Here is a 27897-nt window from a genome sequence, read left to right on the forward strand (position 1 = left end):
CATCATTTACACCCCCTCATGTTGAATCAAATCTGTACAACTTTCTGTCTTCTAAAATACAAGTACTTATTACAATACTTATAAAATTCAATTATATAATTGTAAACTGAAATTACAAGTGAGACCGGGAAGTTGTCACAACACGATCACACATTAAGTCGGCATGCTGTTTCCGAACGTTCCAGTACCCTAGGATCGGCGACAATATGCCAACTCATTGACATGCAGCATTTCCCAACAGTCATACTGATATCGATACCGACAATATAACCTACTCTGTCCAGTTTCACTGTGAGATCAGGCTAGTTGTCATTAGGGCTGTATCTCAGCAATTATAATATTTTTAGGAAACATTCTATTGCCACAAATGTGTGTTTTCTCTTACTTGTACATCAGTTTCACATTGTGAATTCTCTCCTCATCTACGTATTTATTGAAGATGTGTTCTCAGGACAAAGGTAATCATAATCATTACATAAATGTAAGGCTTGGGCAAATTGCTACATGTTTGAAATGTATACAATATTTACACAACAATATTTGTTGGCCAAAACAATGGTTTGATATTTTTACACATAAATTTTACTTTTACTTTTTTTTTTTATCAATTGTTTTATTTTATTTTTACATTTTTGGAATTATTTAAAATTATTTAAAATATTAACAATATTTAATGGAATTATAATGTAATTCATGGTGGGCCAGAATTTTTATATAAGAACGTTCATATTTTTTAAAAAAAAATATTATAGGCACTGTTTATAGTTTTATTACAGTATTAAAGTCAAATTCCTTCTCCCGAAAACAGTCCACCCCTGATTGGCCCCTAAATGCGTAAACCCACCGGGAAAATGCCCGGAACGCCAGATTACCAGTCCAGCCCTGGTGGTATATTATAATTTTATATAGTGTTGAAAAAGAATGACAAATTTACTTTGACAATCGGTAACACTCATCAAATCATCCTGCTGAACTTCAAATAAATACTTCATGAACAGGTTGCTCTCAAATCCTTTGATGTACACTGGATTCAGAGTTGAATATGATTTTTTAATAACTGATACAGTACCTCATTTAGCTGAAACAGGATCCGATAAGCACAGATCTCTGTCTGGATTCAGAGGGCTTCTTCACAAAGTGCAGAGCAAACTGAGGCAAAGATATACTGTATTTAAAAGACTTGTGCTGCCATCTTTTGACTGATTGCAGAACCACAGTTGAAAAAAAGAAAAGGCACTACAAAGGCCTTATTTGTTTATACCAACCATACCAATCACTAAAACAATTAGATGGCCATCCAGCCAGCCAGCCAGTTAGATAACAAACATAAACAGTTGCTAGACCAATGATTCTTGAACCAATGATTTATTAAAAAATGCGGGACAGAATTCTTCAACTTTAATCTAATGGCAAACACAATATAAAACATACATCTCGATTCAAGATGTAGGTCTGCTGCATTGAAAGATGAAAATCTACAGCAATTGGAAACAAAAATAAATGACAAACATGAATCAAAATATGAGGAGTGAGGATAAGAGAGGGGATGAAGCTTTTCCACACAAAGGAATTGAAAGATAATGAGAACAATGGCAATAAAAGATCCACACGACTGGGGAATATTACTTTCATACTTCAAGAACAAAGGAAAAGGAAACAACCAACAACTCAAATATTATGTATAGTCCTTGAGTCTTTTTTTTTTTTCCATCAATCTGGGTATAACAGTAAAATCTGCGCTTTCTACGTGCAACTCGACACTCCATAAAGCCTCATATTTCAAACACCATAAATAGGTTAGTAATTTTCGATTCAATTTCAATTCAAACTGCAAGCGTTAAGCAAAAAACCCGGCAAGAACAACGAACATTGAACAGAAGACTGACTAAACACTTTTAGATGAACTGAACTGAATATTAAGTAGTGCATGTGTGCATTCAAGAGCTTTGGTCTGACATCCGTAAAGTGGCTGAGGGCACTTATGGAAGATATTTCCATGCCTCGTTCATCTAAGGTTTCGACTAGGAGATTCAAAGTTGTGAGGACCATACCATTAGCATGTTCCAGTTTCCTAAACATAGTGCTTTTTTGTCAACAAATACAATAGTGCAATGCTTGTTAAAATATGAAATCCCTTGGCTATTCCATAACTTATGATGAGAAAAATAAATCATTTAGCAGTTCAGATAGAACTTTGTTTCACAAGTGCAATTTTGTTCACACATCTACACGGCATAAAAAGCATCCAATTTTGCAAGAATATTCACATATTTATCAAGTGCAAACACACAGACACACAAATTTACATGAACAACATTTTAAATGCATTTGTGCATGTTGATGTCCAATAAGCATCAAATTATTACTAAAAAATAACCTCTAGTGACACATTGGATTTCATATTTTGACAAATAACCAGATCAGAACGCAAAGAGGAACGGAACAATGTGTTGCGCAAACTAATTGAATCACAATGAGTCCATCAAATCCAGAAACACAAACAAAGAACAACCGAATCACCCCAGGGCATAGGTTCTCTGTTTACACTGATTGAACTGTACAAACCCCACTCTTGTGTGAACAGAGACTTTGGGTGAGAAAAGCCTTGCATTCTTCAGTCCAAGTAATTAAATCATGAACTTTTCACTTTACAAAGGAAATATTGGATTCAAGCTGCACAATTAATGGAACATGGGTCAAGTAAACTGCATACTTGGTTGCATACAAAACTTTCATTTCCTTCTTCTTCAATCTTACTTTGTCTTTGACTATCCCTCCCATACAAGAACTACATTTTTAGTTTGTGCAAGCACAGAAAATAAATAACACCAGCATTGCCGACACCATTTGATTTCTCTTTTCTCGTGGACACCTAAAAGTTAAGAGACATAAATACCACAAATTGTCTGGCATTTGATTACCCTGCCAGTAAACCGAATGAAAAAATAACAAAAGGGAATGACAACAACAACAAAAATAAACATATATATTTATATTAACATGGTTGCCACTGCACCCTCTAGCGAAGAAGGGACAATACCAAGAATATTAGAATGAAGAACACACAGCCAGGGACGCCAAACCCAAATGAATAACTCAAATTCTTTAGGAAAACAAGAATAAGGGGTAAAGAAAAAACATCAACCATTTCTTCCCATCAGCTGGCCCTGGACAGTTCCAGAACAACCGTGTTAACTGTGCCAGGACAGAACCAGAACCTCAGGTGTCTCTCACTCAAACTCAAAATCCAGCGGTGCCATCTCGTCAATGACCAGCTCCTCTTCGCACTCTTTCAGAGACAGCTTTACCCCAGCATGAACCTTCTTATGGCGCGAGAAACTGGAGGAATGAACGAAAGTTTTGCCGCACTCAAGGCATTCGTAGAGTTTTCCCGAAGCATGCGTTTGCTGGTGTTGCTTCAGGTTGGACAGCCGGATAAAGGTCTTCTTGCAAAAATTGCAGGCGTAGCGCTTCTCATTGGCATGTGTGTGTTCGTGCCGGGCTAGGCTCTTGGTGTTGCTGAAGCGCTTTTCGCACATGCAGCAGGGGTACGGCCGCTCCACGTTAGGCAAGCACAACCTCTTCTTTCCCCCTTTCTTGCCCTTGTTCTTCTTGCAGAGGGTGTAGAAGTTGGGCTTGTCACGGGAGCACAGCTTCAAGCGGATCTTTAGGTCCGAAGACTTGTCAAGAACATCTTTGCCCTGCGTGTACGAGTTGAGCAGCTGTCGCACGTGTGCCACCTGGTGTTTGGAGAGGCTGGTGGGGTTGCCGAAGACCCTGTCGCACTGTACGCACTGGTACTGCTTCTCTCTCTCACCTAAGAGAGTCGCTGTTTTATTTGTCGCGCAGCTGGATGGGAAACTGTGCTGGGTCATGATGGGAGCTGGGGTTGGAGCTGGGTACAACGGCCTAACCGTTTTATCCAGGCCTTTTTTATGGATCAATCTATGCCGTGACAAACTAGAGCTGTGATTGAAGGTTTTGCCACACGTGTTGCACGTATGCAGTCTCTTGGTTTTGTGGCATTTCTTGTGTATTGCCAAGAGCCGCTTACCGTTGCATCTCACTCCGCACAGAGTGCATTGGAGAGACTTTTTGTTGTCGCCGAACTTGCTGAACTCTTTTGACGAAAAATGGGATGATCTGTCGGTGTGAACGTGCAGATGGCGGGCAAGACTGGAGGAATGGCTGTAGGTCTTGCCACAAATGTGGCAGCGATAGGTCCTGGACCGAGACACCTCCTTATCCCAGGAAATTTCATAAACATCTTTGCACAACTGGCTACTCCCTGGCTTGGTGGTGTCATCCAAATCTGACTCACTCCCCACCTCCTCCTCATGAGTTGCAATCAAATCTGGACCTGCCTCATCACATTCTGGAAACACTGATTCATATGGGACAAAGAACGTCTCATCTGGATCCACTTTTACCATCTGATCGGAAGTGAAGCAAGCACCTTCATCCAAATCCTTTTTCACGCAGGATATAGTGAATTTAGAGCCCACATCTGCCCACTTTACCACATATTCAATGGGCTGGGTGTCAAGTTCTACTGTGATGAAGTCCGCCCCTAAAGCGTCCTGCTCAGAGTAGGTCAGCTCTGTCTCAATCTCTTCCATTAGGGCTGATCTTCACGGCCCTTCTGTCACTACTGAACAAGGGAGCCGTGCCAGGCTTAATTTCTTCACCTCAGCAAATCCTACAATGAAACACAAACAAAAGTGACTGGGTTTGATTAAACAGCTCCAGAGATAAATCTAATAACTTCTTTCCATGTAACAGTGAAAAAAGTGGTGATATTTGGCCATTCTGAGATTATTTATTGTAAAACCATTTTTGCTTGGCACATTGACAGATTGATACAAGTGTTGTACCTCCTCCTTGTGTCTGTTCAAGAATCAAATGGTTTTCATCTTTTATATTTGTTGCGTGAATTTTGTGTAAATATGTCAAATAAGTGTTTTTAATTAGGTGTGGGAATCACAGGGACAAGGCAATACAGTATTTTATCGATGATACTATTGTGATTCTTTACGTTTAGAGTATTGTGATTAAAAAAAAAGAATTCATTTGCATTGGACTTTGATGCCTTGTGCAATTTTGGTCAAACAAAAATAGAGTGTGCTTTGGCCTAATGCCACATTTTAAAAGTGGTGATCAATCTCTTTTACCGTAAAAATAGATGAAGAAAAAAATGGAGACTCAATATCAACTATGATGCAAGATATGTAACTTCCTCTAATAACTAATATATGCAATAATGTTTTCTTAAGCCCATATTCAGGAATACAGTATAAATAACCCCAACTGTATCAGCACTATTAACAATATGTCAGACACAATATTCCATGGTTGAAATGTTCTGGATCTTAAAGAGAAGCTTCAGAATCTGACACAAACCTTATAAAGAATCATTGTGACTTGTAAAGAATGTTCTTAAGAATAATTCTAACATTTTGAGAATGTTATGAAGAGTAATTCTGACACAAACCTTATTAAGATTCATTGTGACATTTAAAACAACATTCTTTAGAATGTTTCGACATATAAAGAACATTCAGAAGAATCATTTTTAGATTTAAAGAACATTCTGAAGAATCATTCTGACATTTAATAAACATTTAGAAGAATCATTCTTACATTTTGAGAACATTCTAAAGAATCATTCTGACACGAACCTAATGAAGAATCATTCTTACATTTAAAGAACATTCTAAAGAATCATTCTTATATTCTGAGGACATACTAACAAATAATTCTGGCATTTAAAGAATGTTTAGTAGAATCATTTTTCCATTTTGAGGACATTCTGAATAAAAATCATTCTTACACAAATCTTATGTAGAGAATCACTCTGACAAAAAAATGGCATTCTTATGTTCTTACATTTTTAAAACATTCTAAAGAATCATTCTTATGTATTGAGATTGTTCTGAATTTGTGAAGAATCTTTCTTACATTAAAGAACATTCAGAAGGATCATTCTGACACAAACATAATAAAGAGAATCCTTACATGTAAAGAAAATTCTGAAGAATCATTCTGACATTTAAAGAACATTCAGAAGAATCATTAATTCTGACACGGACCTTTAGAATCATTCTGACAGTTAAAGAACGTTCAGTAGAATAATTTTTCCATTTTGAAAACTTTCTGAAGATTCATTCTGACATTTCAGTGTACGTTCAGAAGAATCATTCTGACATTTAAAGAATGTTCAGAAGAATCATTCTAACATTGAGAACATTCAGAAGAATCATTCATTCTGACACAGACCTTTAGAATCATTCTGACAGTTAAAGAACGTTCAGTAGAACAATTTTTCCATTTTGAGAACATTCTGAAGAATCATTCCGACACAAACCTAATGAAGAATCATTCTGACATTTCATGTATTTTCAGAAGAATCATACTTACATTGAGAACATTCTGAAGAATTATTCTAACACAACTTTTTGAATCAATCTGACAGTTAAAGAGCATTCAGTAGAATCATTTTTTCCATTTTGAGAATGTTCTGAAGAATCATTCCGACGCAAACCTTCGTTCTGAAAAAAATCGTTCTGACATTTCATGGATTTCCAGAAGAAACTTTCTTACATTTAAAGAACGTTCAAAACAATCATTCTTACGTTGAGAACATTCTGAAGAATCATTTTGACACTAACTGTATGAAGAATCATTTTGACATTGCATGTAAGTTCAGAAGAATCATTCTTACGTTGAGAACATTCTGAAGAATCATTCCAGAATCATTCTGACATTTCATGGATTTCCAGAAGAATCATTCTTATGTTGAGAACATTCTGAAGAATCATTTTGACAGTTAAAGAACGCTCAGTAGAATATTTTTTTTTCCATTTTAAGGATGTTCTGAAGAATCATTCCAACACGAACCTTATGAAGAATCAATTTGAAATGTAATGTACATTCAGAAGAATCAGTCTTACATTTAAAGAACGTTCAGGAGAATCACTTACGTTGAGAACATTCTGAAGAATCATTTTGACAGTTAAAGAACGTTCAGTAGAATCATTTTTTTTTCCATTTTGAGAACGTTCTGAAGAATCATTCCGACACTAACTGTATGAAGAATCATTCTGACATTGCATGTACGTTCAGAAGTATCATTCTTACATTTAAAGTACGTTCAAAAAATCATTCTTACGTTGAGAACATTCTGAAGAATCATTCTGACGCAACCTTTAGAATCATTCTGACAGTTAAAGAACATTCAGTAGAATCATTTTTCCATTTTGAGAACGTTCTGAAGAATCATTCCGACACTAACTGTATGAAGAATCATTCTGCCATTTAATGTATGTTCAGAAGAATCATTCTTACATTTAATGAATGTTCAGAAGAATTATTCTTTCATTTAAAGAATGTTCAGAAGAATCGTTCTTACATTTAAAGAATGTTCAGAAGAATCATTCTTACATTGAGAACATTCTGAAGAATCATTCTTATGTTGAGAACATTCTGAAGAATCATTCTAACATTTAAAGAACGTTCAGAAGAATCATTCTTATGTTGAGTACATTCTGAAGGATCGTTCTGACATTTCACGTATGATCATTTTTCCATTTTAAGGATGTTCTGAAGAATCATTCCGACACGAACCTTATGAAGAATCAATTTGAAATGTAATGTACATTCAGAAGAATCAGTCTTACATTTAAAGAACGTTCAGGAGAATCATTCTTACGTTGAGAACATTCTGAAGAATCATTTTGACAGTTAAAGAACGTTCAGTAGAATCATTTTTTTTCCATTTTGAGAACGTTCTGAAGAATCATTCCGACACTAACTGTATGAAGAATCATTCTGACATTGCATGTACGTTCAGAAGTATCATTCTTACATTTAAAGTACGTTCAAAAAATCATTCTTACGTTGAGAACATTCTGAAGAATCATTCTGACGCAACCTTTAGAATCATTCTGACAGTTAAAGAACATTCAGTAGAATCATTTTTCCATTTTGAGAAAGTTCTGAAGAATCATTCCGACACTAACTGTATGAAGAATCATTCTGCCATTTAATGTACGTTCAGAAGAATCATTCTTACATTTAATGAATGTTCAGAAGAATCGTTCTTACATTTAAAGAATGTTCAGAAGAATCATTCTTATGTTGAGAACATTCTGAAGAATCATTCTAACATTTAAAGAACGTTCAGAAGAATCATTCTTATGTTGAGTACATTCTGAAGAATCGTTCTGACATTTCATGTATGATCATTTTTCCATTTTAAGGATGTTCTGAAGAATCATTCCAACACGAACCTTATGAAGAATCAATTTGAAATGTAATGTACATTCAGAAGAATCAGTCTTACATTTAAAGAACGTTCAGGAGAATCATTCTTAAGTTGAGAACATTCTGAAGAATCATTCCGACGCAAACCTTATGAAGAATCGTTCTGACGTTTCATGTATTTTCAGAAGAATCATTCTTACATTGAGAACATTCTGAAGAATCATTCTTACGTTGAGAACATTCTGAAGAATCATTCTAACATTTAAAGAACGTTCAGAAGAATCATTCTTATGTTGAGTACATTCTGAAGAATCGTTCTGACATTTCATGTATGATCATTTTTCCATTTTAAGGATGTTCTGAAGAATCATTCTGACACGAACCTTATGAAGAATCAATTTGAAATGTAATGTACATTCAGAAGAATCAGTCTTACATTTAAAGAACGTTCAGGAGAATCATTCTTAAGTTGACAACATTCTGAAGAATCATTCCGACGCAAACCTTATGAAGAATCGTTCTGACGTTTCATGTATTTTCAGAAGAATCATTCTTACGTTGAGAACATTCTGAAGAATCATTCTTACGTTGAGAACATTCTGAAGAATCATTCTTACGATGAGAACGTTCTGAAGAATCATTCTTACGTTGAGAACATTCTGAAGAATCATTCTTACGTTGAGAACATTCTGAAGAATCATTCTTACGATGAGAACGTTCTGAAGAATCATTCTGACATTTAAAGAACGTTCAGAAAAATCATTATTACGCCGAGAACATTCTGAAGAATCATTCTGACATATATAATGAACATTCAGAAGAATAATTTTGACAATTAAAAAACGTTATTTAAAACATTCTAACATTTAAAGAACACTGAACAATCATTCTGAAGTTTAAAGGACGTTTAAAGGACGTTACATTTAAAGAATCGAAGAATCATTCTGCGATTCCCGCGAATACAGTTGAATCCGTCGGAACGCTAGAACATGTCGAACTGTAAACTGAAAGTGACGCGTGGGGGGTATTTCCTCATAGGCAGGATGTCGTGACGGCTGGCGACAGATCTCGACACATTTCCCCTGTTGACGATACGCAAATTTATTTATAAACTCGCCCTCTATGGAGTATATTGTTAACAAAACAATGTACACGAAGCCTCGACGATGAAGGAAAAACAACCAAACAAAAGCATAACAACAGTAAACAGGAAACACAACTGTACAGCGGCATTGGCAGGGTGCATTATGGGAAGGGATTAAATGGGGGCTATTTCCTTTAAATTAAGGGCATTTAATGCCTCTCTTGCTAAATATTTTCACAGCCATTCCATGCAAGGAGGGTTAACACCAAAATTGTGCCGGTAAATCGCTCTCATCTTGCACGGAAGAGACATTCGCCATAACTCGACTGTACACATATTATTCATCATCATTATTACTAATTCAATCGGCCCGCCATAAAATTTGCACATATATTAAAAATCACGGACTGAAATACGATCTTGCGTCTCTCGCAAACCGAGGCCAAACGACACACACACTGAAGCTGAACAGAATGTGTACAAACTGTACTTTCTGTAATAAGTCAAGTGATGGTGAATCGCACTTATCGAAGAATATAATATAATTATAGACCATTCGCTGTGTACATGACAGAAGACAATTCGTGAAACCATTCAGCATTTAAAATCTTCTTTGAACGATTATTGCAAACCAACGGATACTTTAATTGGAGCAATAATAATAAAAACACATTTTAGATTCAATATAATCTACCGACCCAAATGTCTTACGGTGATCAAGAGGGAAGACTCAGATAGTGTCATATGGCCGGTGTGTCTGCATGATCTCAGATGCATTTAAATTCCACAATACAGCAGAAACTGAGAGTCAATCGCCCAGTGTAATATTATCACTCGCATCTTCATTTCCTGATTCACCAAACGCGTCCGTTGTTCAGTCATATTGCCCTGCAGTAAATATGTTAGAAATGCATTTAAAAGTGTTTACCAAACATATATTGTGAAGCTTGATCGTTGGAAATTGCTTCGGGGATCTGCCGCACCTCTGTCAAATTCAGATCATAGCCGATGGGGTTTTTTTTTCTCGCAGCCTTAGCGCGTCATCGTTAATTTCTATAACATGTGGATCGACATCCGCATTCCATACGGAATGTTTTATTTTATTTTACTGAAAACACATACCATTACAAACATTTCATATCCATGTAAATACAATAAATAAACAAACACTATAAATAAAAATAAATAAATAAAATTAACCCCTTTGTAGGTTGAATAAAAGTTTTACATTGTAAAAGAAAAAAAAAATTAAACTGTAGTTTTTTGAAAAAGAACAATTGTTCAGTAAATAATAAGTAATAAACGGGATTTGGGGACTATTTTGTATGTATGTATGTATGTATGTATGTATGTATGTATGAATGAATGACTGTTCTAATGGATATTTTACAATCTATATGCGTTTACATTTGGCAAGAAATCGTTTGCTGTCGCAAAATATGTCGTACATGTTTTTTGAAAAAGCTTTGCAAGTCTAATAAATATTAACCATTTATCATAATAACCACACCGTTTGTTCTGAAAATATACCGTAACAAAAACTAGACGATAAAAAATATAGGTTAAAAGAATTATACATTGTTAGGACGGATAGATCAATGACCCGAATACAACTTACTTTACGGCAAACATAAGAAACGACAAACATTCGGGATGCAGCGGTGGAAATGGCACGAGACCGTTTAAAAACGGCTTCATTAAAATAATTAATTTAATAGAACAAAAGCACACAATAATGTTTTTAAGGTTTTGACTTATTTTCCAATGTTTAACCGTAATGAAAATAAGTGCTGTACAGGAGACATAATTATTTAATTGCCAAGTTGAAGCTCATCGGAACTTAAAGATTTAATCAGTGTTAGTTAGTTAACCCTAGTCTCTCAGAGCTATTTGCGTTAAGTAAGTTAAATTTTTGAGTTGTCAAATAAAAGACGGTCTGCGGAGAAATTAAAATAAACCCGACTCTTGATATGGAGAAGGAACCATCAGGAGCATCTAGTACAGACTCAGGAAGCACTGGAGGATTCGGTCTGTTTGGGTCAACTGGCCCACAGTATTCAAAGACAGAGCTCGCTGGAGTGCCATGTAAGTCTGGGCATATCGACATGCAAATGTCTTTCCATATACTCCTTTGACTGCTTACAGTGGTAACGTCCTACTTGTTTCATTGCAGAAAAATGTGCAATTATTTAACTAACAGTTTACTTTTCTTAACAGTGACAGGCATGAGTCGTCTGTCTCCATACCTTAATGTGGACCCCAGGTATCTCTTACAGGTGCGATCTGAGATGGTTTTAGATTGACATGCAGTTGAAGTCATAAGTATACATACACCTTAGCCAAAACATTTAAACTCCAGTTTTTTACAATTCCTGTTATTTATTCATAGAAAACATTCCCTGTCTTAGGTCATTTAGGATCACTACTTTATTTTAAGAATGTGAAATGTCAGAATAATAGTAGAGAGAATGATTTATTTCAGCTTTTATTTCTCTCATCACATTTCCAGTGGGTCAGAAGTTTGCATACACTTTGTTAGTATTTGGTAGCAATGCCTTTAAATTGTTTAACTTGGGTCAAACTAATTGGGTAGTCTTCCAGAAGCTTCTCACAATAGCTGCTGTAATTTTGGCCCATTCCTCCAGACAGAACTGGTGTAACTGAGTCAGGTTTTTTGGGCTCCTTGCTCACACATGCCTTTTCAGTTCTGCCCACACATTTTCTATCAAATTAATGTCAGGACTTTGTGATGGCCACTCCAGAACCTTGACTTTGTTGTCCTTAAGCTACAACTTTGGAGGTATGCTTGGAGTCATTGTCTATTTGGAAGACCCATTTGTGACCAAACAATCTGTCTGTAAACAATTGTTAGGAAATTTGCTTGTGTCATGCACAAAGTAGATTTTCTAAATGACTTGCTAAAACTATAGTTTGCTAGTAATAAATCTGTGGAGTGGTTAAAAAAATTGTTTTAATGACTTCAACCTAAGTGTATGTAAACCTCTGACTTCAACTGTACCTCCTGTCTTTATTCATTCTCAGCAGTATAAAAATTACTCAGAAATTATTCTTAAGTGAAAGTAAAAAAGTATTCACATTAAATTGTACTTAAGTATTAAAAAAAGTAACTTTTTTCCTAGCTAGAATGAAATCAAGATAGGAGATGTTAAATTCGATTGGTTTAAGTCACCTTTTTACTGTCTCCGACGACTGTAAAACCTTGCTGTTGAGGAGATGGATATAATTAATATTTCATTATATTATTATCATTATCATGCTGGTTTTATAGTTATTATTATAATGAATAGTTGCCCTACAACAACAAAAATAATTCAGCAATTAGGGAATAGAAATTCATAGATCAGGGCTCCAGACTGCAACTAAAAATAATTATTGTGACAATCATTTAAAATCTAGACGCCATTGGCAACAGTCGGGTTGTGTGCATTCATATGCGTTTTCGTCTGATATCATCTTGTGATTTATTGAATACATCTACATATCGCCATTGTGTTTCGCGCTGCTTTTCACCCGTTCGGTTTCTGACGAGCTCGCAGCACTCAACAACAAACCCAGCATGAGAGTCGTGACCAAATTATTCTTTTGAACCGAATCTTTTTCATTAATCATCCGAAAAGGGGGTTTGACCTCAGGAGCTTAGGTTAGCAGTGTCACTAATCAGATTCACTTTCTCAGTGAATCAGCCATAAATTAACTCACAACCGGGAATGTAGACATTTCAAAACAAGAGTCCCATGTGTATTTCAGTCTTCTTTGCAATTAAAAGTCCCGTATTGTGTACCATGTTTTTTTTTTTCTTTCCTGGTAATTATTGATTGGGATTGCAATAGCAGAATAAACTGCATCTGGGATTTCGTTCAATTTGCACTCTTGTAGTCTCTGTACCTGGGCCAGCTGGTAACAGTAAAAGACTAAGGCAATAATGTAAAACTATTTATATACGGTGTATGTATATATATACATATACACACACACACACACACACACACATACACAGTGCATCCGGAAATTATTCACAGCACTTTCCACATTTTGTTATGTTATAGCCTTATTCCAAAATTTATTAAATTAATTATTTTCCTAAAAATTCTACAAACATTACCTCATAATGACAACGTGAAAAATTTGTTTGAAATCTTTGCAAATTTATTAAAAAAATAAAATAAAAATCACATGTACATAAGGATTCACAGCCTTTGCTCAATACTTTGTTGAAGCACCTTTGGCACCAATTACAGCCTCAAGTCTTTTTTAGTATGATGCTACAAGCTTGGCACTCCTATTTTTGGGCAGTTTCTCCCATTCTTCTTTGCAGGACCTCACAAGCTCCATCAGGTTGGATGGAGAGCGTCGGTGCACAGCCATTTTCAGATCTCTACAGAGATGTTCAATCGGGTTCAAGTCTGTCCCATAGCCACTTCTTTGTTATCTTGGCTGTGTGTTTAGGGTCGTTGTCCTGTTGGAAGATGAATCTTCACCCCAGTCTGAGGTCCAGACATCCCCACAGCATGATGCTGCCACCACCATGCTTCACTGTAGTGATGGTATTGGCCAGGTGAGGAGCGGTGCCTGGTTTCCTCCAGACATGATGCTTGTCATTCAGGCTAAAGAGTTCAATATTTGTTTCATCAGACCAGAGAATTTTGTTTCTCATGGTCTGAGAGTCCTTCAGGTGCCTTTTGGAAAACTCCAGGCGGGCTGTCATGTGCCTTTTACTGAGGAGTGGCTTCCGTCTGGCCACTCGACCATACAGGCCTGATTGGTGGAGTGCTGCAGAGATGGTTGTTCTTCTGGAATATTCTCTCTCCACAGAGAAATGCTGGAGCTTTGTCAGAGTGACCATCAGGTTCTTGGTCACCTCCCTGACTAAGGCCCTTCTCCCCCGATTGCTCAGTTTGGCCAGGCGGCCATCTCTAGGAAGAGTCCTGGTGGTTCCAAACATCTTCCTTTTACAGATGATAGAGGCCAACGTGCTCATTGGGACCTTCAATGCTGCAAAAGTTTTTCTGTACCCTTCCCCAGATCTGTGCCTCGATACAATCCTGTCTCTGAGGTCTACAGACAATTCATTGGACTTCATGGCTTGGTTTGTGCTCTGACATGCACTGTTAACTGTGGGACCTTATATAGACAGGTGTGTGCCTTTCCAAATCATGTCCAATCAACTGAATTTACTACAGGTGGACTCCAATCAAGTTGTAGAAACATCTCAAGGATGATCAGTGGAAAGCACCTGAGCTCAATTTTGAGTGTCATGCCAAAGGCTGTGAATACTTATGTACATGTGATTTATTTATTTTTTTATAAATTTGCAAAGATTTCAAACAAACTTCTTTCACGATGTCATTATGGGGTATTGTTTGTAGAATTTTGAGGAAAATAATGAATTTAATCAATTTTGGAATAAGCTGTGAATACTTTCAGGATGCACTGTGTGTGTGTGTGTAGTATATATGTGTATGTGTATATATATATATATATATATATATATATATATTTATTTATTTTCTTCTGCTTTCTATCTTGTTTCTGAACCACAATCTAATTTGGCCTTTAAAACAGCACCAATTTGCCTAGGTACACCTGGACACAGTTTTTCTTGGTTGCTGCAGATAGGATGTTCCAAGCTTCTTGGAGAATTCACCACAGTTCTTTTATCTATTTAGGCTGTCTCAATTGCTTCTGTCTCTTTATTTAATCTCAGACTGAAATGATGTCCAGGTGAGGGGCTTCGTGGGGAACATGACATCTGTTGCTGGACTCCCTGATCTTCTATTCTAATCTTTTCTATTTTAAAAATGAATGTTTGCAAGTCTAACATTTATATTTCCTATTGACACATTAAAGATGAAGATATAAATAACCATCTTAAGACAATTGATTTGTCATAACTGTCTAATCTGTAAAAGTAGAAGGCGTTTAGGATAAAGTTTAGGACAAAAACTGTCAGTGTTTCTCAATTCGTGCTCATCGTTTTTCAAGTGTTGTGAAATATTTGAATGGATCCGAAGCTCTAATCAGATCCGAAATTCCACCTCCGCAGATGGGCGGAGCTCCACACAGCCGCCGTGCGACACTCTTGTTTGTCAGATGCAGTATAAAGGCACATCAGTTCAGTAAGACAAAAGAAAATGATCTGCAAAAACGTAGTTTAAATTAAATTGTAAGGAGTATTTTTCTTATTAAGTAAAAGTACAAGTATTCTGTTTAAATTGCACTTGAGTAAAGTGCAAATCCCAAAAAATAATACTTAAGTATTTTTACTCAATTACTTTACACCCCTGTTCATTCTTCACATTTGAGATTTGTAAAATGTCCCTTACTAGAACTCATCTGTCTGTCTTTATCAATGTGCTTACAGGACACAGATGAATTCATTTTGCCCACTGGAGCAAATAAGACGAGAGGACGCTTTGAGCTGGCTTTCTTTACTATTGGTGGTTGCTGTATCACAGGTATTGTACCTGTTCTTCCTCACAAAAGTGTTTCCCTGAATTACATCAATTATACTTAAAATTCCACCTCCATATACAAATACAGAGGGTGTATACACAGTTTATACAAAGTTTAATTGAAAGATTTACATTAATTATTGAATTTCTTAGCATTGGTATGCTCCCTTTTGCTTTGATGTGAGCATGCACTCTAGCTGGCAAGAACCTCATAAGTTTGTACAAGTATCTTGTGTTTCAATGGAAAAAAGAGGTCTAGCAAACACGGTCAGTGTTACATATTTGCTTACATTTGAGTGACCTAGGAACAGTACCGTATATAAAATGTTTCTTTTACTTTGTTTTACATTTTTCGAAATCCTGAAATGAAACAAATAAATGTGGTCCCACAATTTTAGGACCCTAGTGTATATGCAGGTAGGCTGAATTGCTTGCTATGTTTTAAATATACATACGTATATCCATATTTTATCATACAGGTGCTCTATTTGGAGCCATGAATGGACTTAGAATGGGTTTGTCTGAAACCAGAAACATGGCTTTGTCCAAACCTCGCAACGTACAGTGAGTACTGCAACAGCATTTTTTTCTGATCACAAACCGTCAAAGTACAAAACTGAATTTTCAGATAACAAAAAATATATTTAAAATATACAGTATAACAGTTCCACCTTTTTAATGAAATTTTCCTGGACAGGATCAACAGGTTATCCACAACTTTAACAGTTGTTTTATTTGTATCTTTTGTATGTTTTTATTGTATGTAGATAAAAAGCTGCTACGATGGCGCCGCTAATGGCCGCTATTCAATTCTTTTGTTGTTTTTGTTTGTTTGTCCTGTGTTTAGTAATCATTTTCCAATCAGTTTTACCAGGGACAAACTGCTGAACATTCGGCAGCACATACCTGATAATCTTTTCCCGGTTTTTGAATATTCTGACGTTTTACTGGACATTTTAGTTGGAGGCGCAGCTGTGTTGTTTAAATGCGCTACATTGACACAGGCGAGGGAAACGAGCCAGCGTGCTGGTTAAACTCTGTCAGCGCGGCGTTCAACAGCACTGCCGAGGATTCATCTTGCGAATCTCCGCTCTCTTCCTAACAAAACGGACAAACTACATCTCTGCACACATACTAATAAGGACTTCTCAAACTCTGCTGCACTGTGCTTCATAGAAACCTGGCTGAGTTAAGCCATTCCGGACAGCGCATTACATCTGCCGGGCTTCCAGCTGTTAAGTGCGGATCGCATCGCGGAGTTAACGGGGAAAACTAGAGGCGGTGGAACATGCTTTTACGTCAATGAAAGTTGGTGTACAGATGTAACAACATTAAAGAGGATGTGCTTCCCCCCTAAAGAGGAAGCGCTCTTTATTAACTGTAAGTCGTTCTACTCGCCGCGGGAGTTTTCTTAGTTTATTCGGGTGAGTGTTTACGTTCCTCCAAACGCATCTGGGAACATAGCGCTGCAACAGCTGGCTGATCAAATCACAGACACCAACATCCTTGAGGATTTTAACAAAGCAAACCTCACTGCCCAAAATACAGCACATTACATGCCCCACCAGAGACAGGAATATACTGGATCACTGCTACACAACAATAAAGGATGCATATCGCTCTGTCCCACGTGCTGCTTTGGGACTCTCTTATCACTGTCTGGTTCATCTTCTTCAACCTACAAGCAGAAATTAAAATAAACAAAACCAGTTGTAAGGACTGTAAATAGATGGACTAATGAAGCAGAGCTGGAACTACAAGCCTGCTTTGACTGCACTGAATGGAGTGTTTTTAAGCTACAGCTACAGACCTGGACGAGTTCACCAATACTGTTACATCATACATCAGTTTCTGTGAGGACATTTGCATCCCTATTAGGTCATTTTTATCATTCAACAATGACAAACCATGGTTCACAGGAAAGCTCAGACAGCTTCGTCATGCTAAAGAGGAGGCTTACAGGGGTGGGGATAAAGTCTTGTATAATCAGGCCAGGAACAATCTGAATAAGGAAATCAGAGTGGCTAAAAGAAGTTACTCTGAGAAGCTGAAAAACAAGTTTTCAGCTAACAACCCTGCATCAGTGTGGAGTGGCCTAAAACAACTTACTAATTACAGGACTCCTACCCCCAACCCTGTGGTGGACCAACGACTGGCTGATGACCTGAATGTGTTTTACTGTAGATTTGAAAGGCCTAGTCTCACACCCCACACTCATTCGGACATTCACTTCACACAAACATTAACACCTCTTGCAGCCCCCCTCCTCCCCCCTCCTGCTACCCTGCTCTCAAGATCTGTGAAGACAATGTGTGACGTGTCTTTCGGAAGCAAAGGCCAAGGAAAGCTTCAGGCTCAGATGGCGTCTCACCAGCGTGCCTTCGTTCCTGTGCTAACCAACTGGCCCTCATCTTCACTCAGATCTTCAATAGACTGGAGCAGTGTGAAGTTCCATGTTGCTTAAAATGCTCAATTATCCCTGTCCCTAAGAAACCAAAAATCACAGGTCTTAATGACTACAGACCTGTCGCCCTGACATCTGTGGTCATGAAGTCATTTTAGAGACTGGTGTTGGCCCACCTGAAGGACATCACTGGACCCTTTCTAGATCCCCTTCAATTTGCTTATAGAGCAAACAGATCTGTGGATGATGCAGTCAACATATGATTGCATCATGTCCTGCAGCATCTGGACAGACCGGGGACATACGCAAGGATCCCTTTTGTGGACTTCAGCTCGGCTTTCAACACCATCGTCCCAGCTATTCTCCGGACTAAGCTAAACCAACTCCTTGTTCCCATGTCTATCTGTCAGTGGATTACCAGCTTTCTGATGGACAGGCAGCAGCTTGTGAGACATGGAAAATTCACTACCTGTACCAGCAGCACTGGTGCCCCCCAGGGATGTGTGCTCTCCCCTCTACACCAACGCTGGCACCACCAAGGATCCCTCTGTCAAGCTCCGGAAGTTGCAGACTGTCATCGGCCTCATCCGAGATGATGATGAGTCTGCATGCAGAAAGGAGGTTGATCGGCTGGCTGTCTGGTGCAATCATAACAATCTGGAGCTGAACACGCTCAAAACGGTGGAGGTGATTGTGGACTTTTGAAGGAACACCCCAACATTGTCCCCCCCTGTAAAAATCACTCTGGACCCCACGCACCCAGCCCGTTACCTTTTTGAACCGTTGCCTTCTGGCAGACGCTTCAGAGCTCTGAGCACCAGAACCGTCAGGCACAGGAACAGTTTTTTCCCTCAGGCTATCCATCTCATAAACAGTTAAAGCCGCCCCATTGAGCAATAATTATGTGCAATACACAGTTTGTCTATTTATATTATCTAACATATCCACTTCTGCCATTATACATTGCACTGTACATAATATAATGTATTTTTGTTCTTTATATAACAGATTTTTATTAGATTTGCACTACGTGTGTATGTGGGTATGTATGTAGGTGTGTGTCTGAGTGTATGTTACGTATATGTATAATCATTTTTTTGTTTGTTTTATTTTTTGTTTTGTTTTTAATTATCTATGTCTTGCTGCTGTTTTTGTATTGTTGTGCACTGGAAGCTCCTGTCACCAAGACAAATTCCTTGTATGTGTAAGCATACTGGGCAATAAAGCTGATTCTGATTCTGATCCTGATCTTTTATCACAGTTCATAGTTTCATAAATATTCAACCAGCAGAGGGCAGTGTTCACCATAGTGTTTAACAGCAGAAGTAGGAAAGATGAGGTCAGGTCACTCACAGTATAGGTACTCCATGATGTCAGAGACAGCACATTGTTGTGAATACGCTGGAAAACCACACTGAGCCTTGTTTCCTTTGACTTGTGGAGACTTTCCAGTGTAACCAGACCATTTTTGAGTAGACGATTGTGATGTTCACTTTTCTTTTGAATTCAAGTTCTTTAAAAATCAAATGAGGGACAATTGTGTAATATAGCAAATACTTTTAAAAATCTGATAATAAGTGTGTAAAAATATAAATCCTAAAACAGTTGAAAGATCACATTGGGTAAATTAGAAACAAGGAAATATAAATTGAGAAATTATTTACAAAACTTTTATACACTCAGTGACCACTTTATTAGGTACACCTCTACACTTATTCACGCGGTTATCTAATCAGCCAATCATGTTGAAGCAGTGCAGTGCATAAAATCATGCAGATACGGGTCAGGAACATGAGGCGAATGGGCTACAACAGTAGAACCCTATGTCGTTTTCCACTTCTTTTATCCAAGAACAGAAAACTGAGGCTGCAGTGGTCACACTGCTGTTGTAGCCCATCCGCTTCAAGTTTTGACATGTTGTGCATTCTGAGATGATATTCTTCTCACTACAATTGTAAAGAGCGGTTGGTTATCTGAGTTACCATAGACTTTCTGTCAGTTCAAACCAGTCTGGCCATTCTCTGTTGACCTCTTCCCACCACAGAACTGCCGCTCACTGGATGTTTTTTTGTTTTTGGCACCATTCGGAGTAAATTCTAGAGACTGTTGTGCATGGAAATCCCAGGAGATGATCAGTAACAGAAATACTCAAACCAGCCTGTCTTGCACCAAATATCATGCCACGGTCGAAATCACTGATATCAAATTTTTTCCCTGTTCTGGTGGTTGATGTGAACAGTAACGGAAACTCCTGACCTGTATCTGATTGGTTTTATGCATTGTACTGCTGCCAGATGACAGGTGTACCTAATAAAGTGCTCGGGGAGTGTAAAGAAGGGTTGAGTAACTGTAGTATCGCTTCAGCTTCAAGCACTCTTGTGATTAAAGCATGCTTCCTCTAGTAGTGCATTGTTTTTTATTTCAGCTTTGCGAATTCATTCGTTTTATGTGCCAAAATCGTTAATAAAGAGCAGCACACCGTATGGAAAGCTTTGGAACATGTGTGTTCAAAAAGACAGCATACTGTATGTGTAATGTAAAGTAATGTCAATTATGATTGTTCCAGGATTCCCACCCTTTTTGACCAATGACTTTCCATGACTTTTCTATGACCTTTGCAGTAATTGGTTGTTACTGGATAAGGATTTCTTAAATGAATTTTGATTCAGTCCGAATTGCTAATGGATCTTCCAGGCTGATATGTTAATCGGTTTGACCAATTCCTTGAAAAGAACCGAATCACTCACAAAAGAGCAATTGATTCACAAAGCAGAAGTCAAATATTTGAGAGCACAGCAAAACTAGAAATTAATTTAGTTTTCACTATAGAAATGTATATAATTCGTATTTGTGAATAAGATTTTGTGAATTTGTGCTGACATGTGGCTTTAAAAAGCAAATCCCACAGTAAAAACTGATTCAGTACGCTGATTTCAAGACTGGATTGAGACACAAATTTGATCTTGATCTTACAACATTCTGCATGTTCCACTTCTGTCAATGTTTGTGTTTTTGCAGCTGTTATCAGGGCTGGATAATGCTTTGAACAACAGCTTTATATGAATATTTTGCTTTCTCAATACTGAATTCAAACTTACAGTGATGCACGACTAGACACTGACATTTTCTGTTATTTTGTACACTTTGCATCTTTTTGTACTTATGTTATGTATGTAATTTGCAGATATTTTAGGTGGTCAATAAAGATTTGGTGTGATGGCATGCTCTCAAATCAATAGCTCAAATACATCTTTGTGTACACACCTGTGTGACCCACAGCATGATGTGGTCAAGGCTGCATTGAGGGTGTTCACATGACATTTGTAGCTTGTTGCATGTGTACTGTGGGCCAAAGTCTACCGCTCTACTTCTGTCTTACGTGAAGGACGACTTCAGTTCTCAGCACATTTATAGGATATTTGGGTGAAAGATTGTTATCCTGCTGTCATAATGTACTATCTTAAAGATAGTGACATGACTATTTTATTCAGTGAGAGGTCAAGGAAATTGTTCATAAACTATCCAAGCTTGAAAGAACAGGGGATCAACCATGTGTTATAAAAATTCATTTGATTTAACTTTTTTTTTTTTTGTTGTTGATCCGTGCATATTTCTTATACTTCAATTTTTGTTGTTTCATTTTTTTATGACTTTATTATTATAAATTGTGATACAAAATAATAAAGAATAATTAGGTGTGTCCAAACCTTTGATTGGCATGTTTTATTTTTCTACAGGGGAAAAGCTGTATAAACAGCCTGTTTGTTAAAAGTGTAATATGATGAGGAAACCATGCAGCCGGTTTTCAATACCCGCTTGTCTGTTTTAATTGCATTTGACACTATATTGTTCCTGTAGCTCAACTGGTAGAGCATGGCAATGTACATTTTAGGCATACAAAATGTTTTCATTTCTGTAAATGTCGTGATCTTTTGTAGTAGTGTCATTCTTTGTTATTTACATCAATTGTGACTTTATATCCATCTCTAAATCTGTATTCTTTCCGATTCAGGATCCTGAATATGGTGACCCGCCAAGGTGCCACATGGGCAAATACTTTGGGCTCAGTAGGTCAGTGGCCCAATTTCAGTCTCCTTCCCCATCATATAGTCTCATTGATTTCTAGTCAGATCATTGATCTCACGCATTTGAAATGAGAGCAGGTCATGCTTGTTATCTGAGCTTAAGAATACAACACTTTACAATAAGGTTCCATTTGTTAGCATTAGTTTCCTACATTAGTTAACATGAAATAACAATGATCAATTGTATTTCTATAAAGTAACATTAACAAAGATGAATTAATGCTGTAAACAAATGTACTGTCTATTGTTAGTTCATGATACCTAATGCATTAACTAAGGGAAACTGTCCAGTCAGCTGGTTGTTATCACAAAACAAACCCAGACAGGTCTTGTGTCAGCCTAAAGTGGTTTATTTTATGATAACAACCAGCCGACTGGACATTATCCCACTTATTACATTGCTACTAACCAACTAAGTAAATAAATAGCTATGAAACATTGATATGCATTGAAATTATGTAATTATGTGAGAAGAAATAAATTACTGAACCGCTGAAATCCACCTCTGGTTTGCATCTGAGATCTGTTGGTGTTTATTTTGTAAATTAATAAATAAATGCACATGAAATATTGATTTGAGTTTGAATTATTTTATAACTTACTTGGAGATCTCAAAGTTATCCGAAACAGGAATGCTAGCTCGCAATATCCAGATGACCATTCTGATATGTCTTTATCCCTAGATGTGCGGTTGTAACTCAAGAGATATCAGACCACTAGATGGTGCCATTGACCAATCAGAATCGAGTATTCAAGAGCATTGTGTAATTACTAATGTTAACAAATGAAGCCTTGTTATGAAGTGCCACCAATGTATTTTCATTTACTAGTGTTCACTTACAATTGTTTTCATATATTTCATGCATACAACCAATCTCTGTGCTGAATGGACTGTATTATGTGTTTAGCTCTGCTCTACAGTGTATTTGGGGTGGTCATAGAGAAGGCCAGAGGGGCAGAGGATGACATCAACACGATTGTTGCAGGGACAATGACTGGTGTACTCTACAAATCTCCAGGTAGAAGTTATAAATAGTTTCAATTGAAACTTTGATTAATGTATTTTCATTTATATGGCCCCAAAATGTATTTGGACACTTAAGCCACATATGAATGCCATTGCATTAGATAACTAAAGACTGCGTGGCACTTATTTAGTGCAAGCTACCTTTTCAAGTAAAACATTTCAGAACAAGAAGTTTGTTAGGTTTTTAATTATATACCAATACATGTACTGATAAATATGTTTATATTCACCTGTGAATACTAAGAAAACCGAAGTTAATTCTGAATAAAGTGTAATTTGTTGGAGATGTCACTTGATTTTATATTTTGTTATCTAATACCATGATATACATACATTGTGTGTTTTAAAAAAGTGTTTTTTATGTGTCCAAATACCTTTTTCCCCCAATGTATATTCATATCTGAAAGTATATAAATACTGATCTGGTAAGCATTATATAATGACTTGATAGTGGTGTATTACCATGGATGTTGTAGGCCCTATTCGTTAAAAAAATAATAATTATAAATTATACTGTAGTTCCATGTTAAAAACAATTTTTATGACTATTGTGCAAAAAACAAACAAAAACAATATAGATCAGTTAATGCCATTCTCTGGTAATAAACAGTTCTTATAAGGAAAAACAGGGCAGAATTCTCCTGCAGGTGTTTTTATCTGTTTTTCTATAGCCCTGAAAAACCTCATTCATATGCCAGACAAGGATTGCTGGGCTTGTCTAAAGAATAATTGAACCGTTTGGTTGCTTCCTTATTTTTGTTATGAAGAAAATAGGGGGAACTCCTGTGCTAGAACAAACATCCAAAACATATTTTCCCATCCTGTTTTGCCGCAGAGTTCTTTGTAGGGAATTTTCTGAAGAGATCAAAACCAGATATGAGTTTTTGCCATGAATGCAGTTTGTCATCTGTGTCTTCCTAAGCAATTCAGAATCTCCAAATCACAAGATCACTCATAACTTTCTTTATCATGTTTCAAAGTCATGTTCCACGCAGACAATATCTAAACAAATTTACATGCACAGATGAAGTGTCCAATGACAATTTGCCTAAATAGTATTTGGACATTTAAGTAAAATATATGATGTTATTGCCAAATGTATTTTATTTTAAAGAAAAATATTTTGCAAATATAAGTTTGTTTGGTTTTAAAATATGAAAAATTACTGTTTAAAATATAGACAATGGGCAATTTCTGGTTGTCAGAAGTTAGTGGAGCATGTCCTCAGTTAAAGGGATAGATCACCCAAAAAATGAAAATTCACTCATCATTTACTCACCCTCATGCCACCCAGATGTGTGTGACTTTCTTTCTTCTGCAGAACACAAATTAAGATTTTAAGAAGAATATTTCAGCTCTGTAGGTCCATACAATGTAAGTGAATGGTGACCAAAATATTAAAGCTCCAAAAGCACGTAAAAGCAGCATAAAAGTAATCCATAATGTCCAATAGACTCCAGTGGTTAAATCTAAATCTTCAGAAGTGATAATAAGGGTGGATGAGAAATGGATTAATATTGAAGTCCTTTTTTTACTATCAATCTCCACGTTCACATTGCTTTAGGTGATTCACATTCTTTATGCAAATGTATGCCAGTATCTGCAGGGAGGAGAATTTATTGTAAAAAAGGACTTAAATATTGATCTGTTTCACACCCACACCTATTATATTTCTTCTGAAGACATGGATTAAACCACTGTGGTCTTGTGGATAACTTTTATGCTGCCTTTATGTGCTTTTTAGAGCTTCAAATTTTTGGACCCTATTCAGGTGCATTGTGAGGACCAAATGAAGATTTATTTAGAAGAATATCTCCGCTCTTTTGGTCCTCACAATGCACCTGAATAATGTCCAAAACTTTGAAGCTCCAAAAAGAGCATAAAGGCAGCATAAAAGTAATCCACAAAAAAGTCATAAACATCTAGGATGGCATGATGGAATTGGCGAGTAAATGATGAGAGAATTTTCATTTTTGGGTGAATTATTCCTTTTATGTGGTGAACTTCACCTGTGGTTACTCTGATAGGACACCTGTGTTAACTTGAGGGAAACTGACTTCATACATTATCTTATTCTAATGCAATGAAATTCAGACATTTAGTAAGTGTGACTTAAGTGCACAAGGGGAGTCTCATTTCAGTCTCAGTTCATTCTGCTCTTATCAAGCCTCCACTTATGGTGGGTGTGGAGTCTTCACAGTTGTCAAAGCTCTATCGCTCTTCTCCACATTCTCTATCAGGGTGAGGAAGTTAAACTCTGTGAGACTGTCACTTGAGAATTTTGAAGTCAACAAGATTTAGGCTGTATTGTGTGCTTTGTTTTACACTGCAAGGGCTGTAAACAATAAATCTCTTTGGATGTGAAATGTTTTGTTTGTTAATGCAGTGCCATCATAGAAACCCATGTTCAAGTTCTCCATCATTTTTCATGCATATATATATTTTATTTTTATTAATTTATTTATTTTTTGTTACTAGGGTGCATTTGATTGCATTTATTTTGTGCTTTTACATAGAACATGAGAAGTGGAATAGGGTGACCAGTAATTACAGTGCATTCATAAAGTATTCAGTACCCTTTTTTTACATTATGATGCAGCCTTATGCTAAAATGCTTTAAATTATTAATATCAATCTACACACTATACCCCATAATGACAAAAAAAATGACATTTTGATAACGTTGCAAATGTATTAAAAAAACAAAACTGAAATATCACATTGACATACTGTAAGTATTCCGACCCTTAACTCGGTACTTTGTTGAAGCAACTTTGGCAGCGATTACAGCCTCAAGTGTTTTCTGCCATTCTTCTTTGCAGGACCTCAGGTTGAATGGGGACTAACGGTGGACAGATCTCTCCGGAGATATTCGATTGGGTTTAAGTCCGGGCTCTGGCTGGGCCAATCAAGGACATTCACAGAGTTGTCCCAAAGCCACTCTGAAAAATCTGTTTTTTGCTTTGTCATTATGGGGTATGGAGTGTAGATTGATGTGACAAAAAATACAATCATTTAAAGCATTTTGGCATAAGGCTGCAACAAAACAAAATGTGAAAAATGATGGAGTCTGAAAACTTTATGAATACATAGAGAGCTGCGTGGAGAAAGGTACCTAATAGGACAGAAATCCTTTTCAAAGAGAGTGAGAATTATTATTATCATAAAATAAACATAATTATTTAATAAATTAAAACAGTCTCAATTCTCTAAACCTGCCGTTGAGGAGTGAAGTTCATTAAGAGATGAATTAATAGTTCAAAACTGGAGAAATTGCTAATCCTGTTGTTTTTCTAATGTCCTGAGATTGCACATGTACTGTGTTTTGTTGCAGGAGGTTTGCGGGGGGCAGCCCGGGGTGGGTTGGTTGGGCTGACCTTTTCTGGACTCTGTGCCCTGTACAATAACTGGGACCATCTGAAGGGCTTCTGAGGCATTTGCTAAAATCCTGAACAAATCATATTTAACATAAGAAATGTATGGACATTTAAATGGTACAATGTCTTTGAGCTTTAGGTCTTGTCTCTAAAGTAGAAGGAACTGCACTTCAAGCCCAAATTCCCTTTATATTTGAAGCATGCTTTTAATAGTCTAAAATGATTTAACACTGTTTAATCTCACCATGATGTGCAATATTTGACTGAACTATTGACCAACAAAATGTAGTATTGAACAGAGTCTGCAGTATGAAGCCTGTCAGTGACCCAAATATCACATTGTACAGTAAGATATTATATCTCGCTTATCATGAAATCGCCCGTTTTATTTTTTTGTTTGTTTGTTTTCTTTACATTGAGACTCTTTACTATTGATTTCACTTTTCATGGAAGTATAAATGAGTCATTTTGATTTAATACATTTGGTTAAATATTTCACTTGCTGTTCTCCATCAGTGTGGACTATTTCATGAGCTTTTGACAAATGCAGTTCAGCTTCTACCCAAATTATTTTTATAAAACATTTCTTTAATGCGTAAATTCTGCAGTGCATTTTGCAATCATAAAACTGCTTTTCTAACATTTTAATATATTTCTTTTTTCATTTGTGTTTTTATATTAAACATTGTAAATGTTGTCAAGAACTAAATTAAACATTGTATATAGGGGCAAATTACTAGAAATCAAATAAAAAAAAAAATGAATTAATCAAATTACCTAATAAATCAATAAATGCCCCTTGTATAGAACTAGTTTGCATCAGTTTTCATTTTTTAATTATCGGTGGGCACAAGTTTTGTGTCTTTTCAGGGTTATCGGAATGTCACTCAATGACAATGGGCGAAAATGAGAATATATATATTTACACACAAATCAGCCACAACATTAAAACCACCTGCTTAATATTGTGTAGGTCACCCTCATACCACCAAAACAGCACCAACCCGCATCTCAGAATAGCATTCTGAAATGATATTCTTCTCAACACAATTGTACAGAGTGGTTATCTGAGTTACTGTAGACTTTGTCAGTTCAAACCAGTCTTACTATTCTCTGTTGACCTCTCTCATCAACAAGACATTTCCATCCATAGAACTGCCACTTACTGGATGTTTTTGGCACCAT

The 27897-nt window shown here is 36.7% G+C and overlaps 2 protein-coding genes across 4 annotated transcripts; one reads left to right on the plus strand and one right to left on the minus strand.

Moving 5' to 3' along the window:
- Positions 1-1253: 1253 nt before the first annotated feature.
- On the minus strand, positions 1254-10368 carry LOC127618214 (zinc finger protein 501-like). Of its 3 annotated transcripts, none has more exons than XM_052090544.1 (2): positions 10275-10368; positions 1254-4699 (listed from the first exon to the last, which is right to left on the minus strand). In XM_052090544.1, exon 2 carries the CDS (start codon positions 4617-4619, stop codon positions 3231-3233), a length of 1389 nt encoding a protein of 462 aa, XP_051946504.1. In that variant the 5' UTR covers positions 4620-4699; positions 10275-10368; the 3' UTR covers positions 1254-3230. The 3 variants fall into 3 exon arrangements, with proteins under 3 accessions (XP_051946504.1, XP_051946506.1, XP_051946505.1); XM_052090546.1 differs by lacking the exon at positions 10275-10368 and adding an exon at positions 10045-10194; XM_052090545.1 differs by lacking the exon at positions 10275-10368 and adding an exon at positions 9184-9493.
- A 525-nt stretch (positions 10369-10893) lies between these two features.
- On the plus strand, positions 10894-27855 carry LOC127618225 (mitochondrial import inner membrane translocase subunit Tim23-like). Its single transcript, XM_052090566.1, has 7 exons — positions 10894-11431; positions 11564-11622; positions 15729-15822; positions 16299-16383; positions 22236-22294; positions 23217-23327; positions 26670-27855. Exons 1-7 carry the CDS (start codon positions 11317-11319, stop codon positions 26765-26767), a joined length of 621 nt encoding a protein of 206 aa, XP_051946526.1. The 5' UTR covers positions 10894-11316; the 3' UTR covers positions 26768-27855.
- Positions 27856-27897: the final 42 nt, after the last annotated feature.

Source organism: Xyrauchen texanus, chromosome 24, assembly GCF_025860055.1.
Source record: "Xyrauchen texanus isolate HMW12.3.18 chromosome 24, RBS_HiC_50CHRs, whole genome shotgun sequence".
NCBI lineage: Eukaryota > Metazoa > Chordata > Actinopteri > Cypriniformes > Catostomidae > Xyrauchen > Xyrauchen texanus.

What these genes read in the sequence shown, in the direction of transcription:
- LOC127618214 (XM_052090544.1), bottom strand. Translation starts at nt 4,619, where the DNA reads ATGGAAGAGATTGAGACAGAGCTGACCTACTCTGAGCAGGACGCTTTA.
- LOC127618225 (XM_052090566.1), top strand. Translation starts at nt 11,317, where the DNA reads ATGGAGAAGGAACCATCAGGAGCATCTAGTACAGACTCAGGAAGCACT. An exon ending in AGAGCTCGCTGGAGTGCCAT is followed by an intron (nt 11,432 to 11,563) that starts GTAAGTCTGGGC and finishes TTTTCTTAACAG; the next exon opens with TGACAGGCATGAGTCGTCTG. An exon ending in ACCCCAGGTATCTCTTACAG is followed by an intron (nt 11,623 to 15,728) that starts GTGCGATCTGAG and finishes ATGTGCTTACAG; the next exon opens with GACACAGATGAATTCATTTT.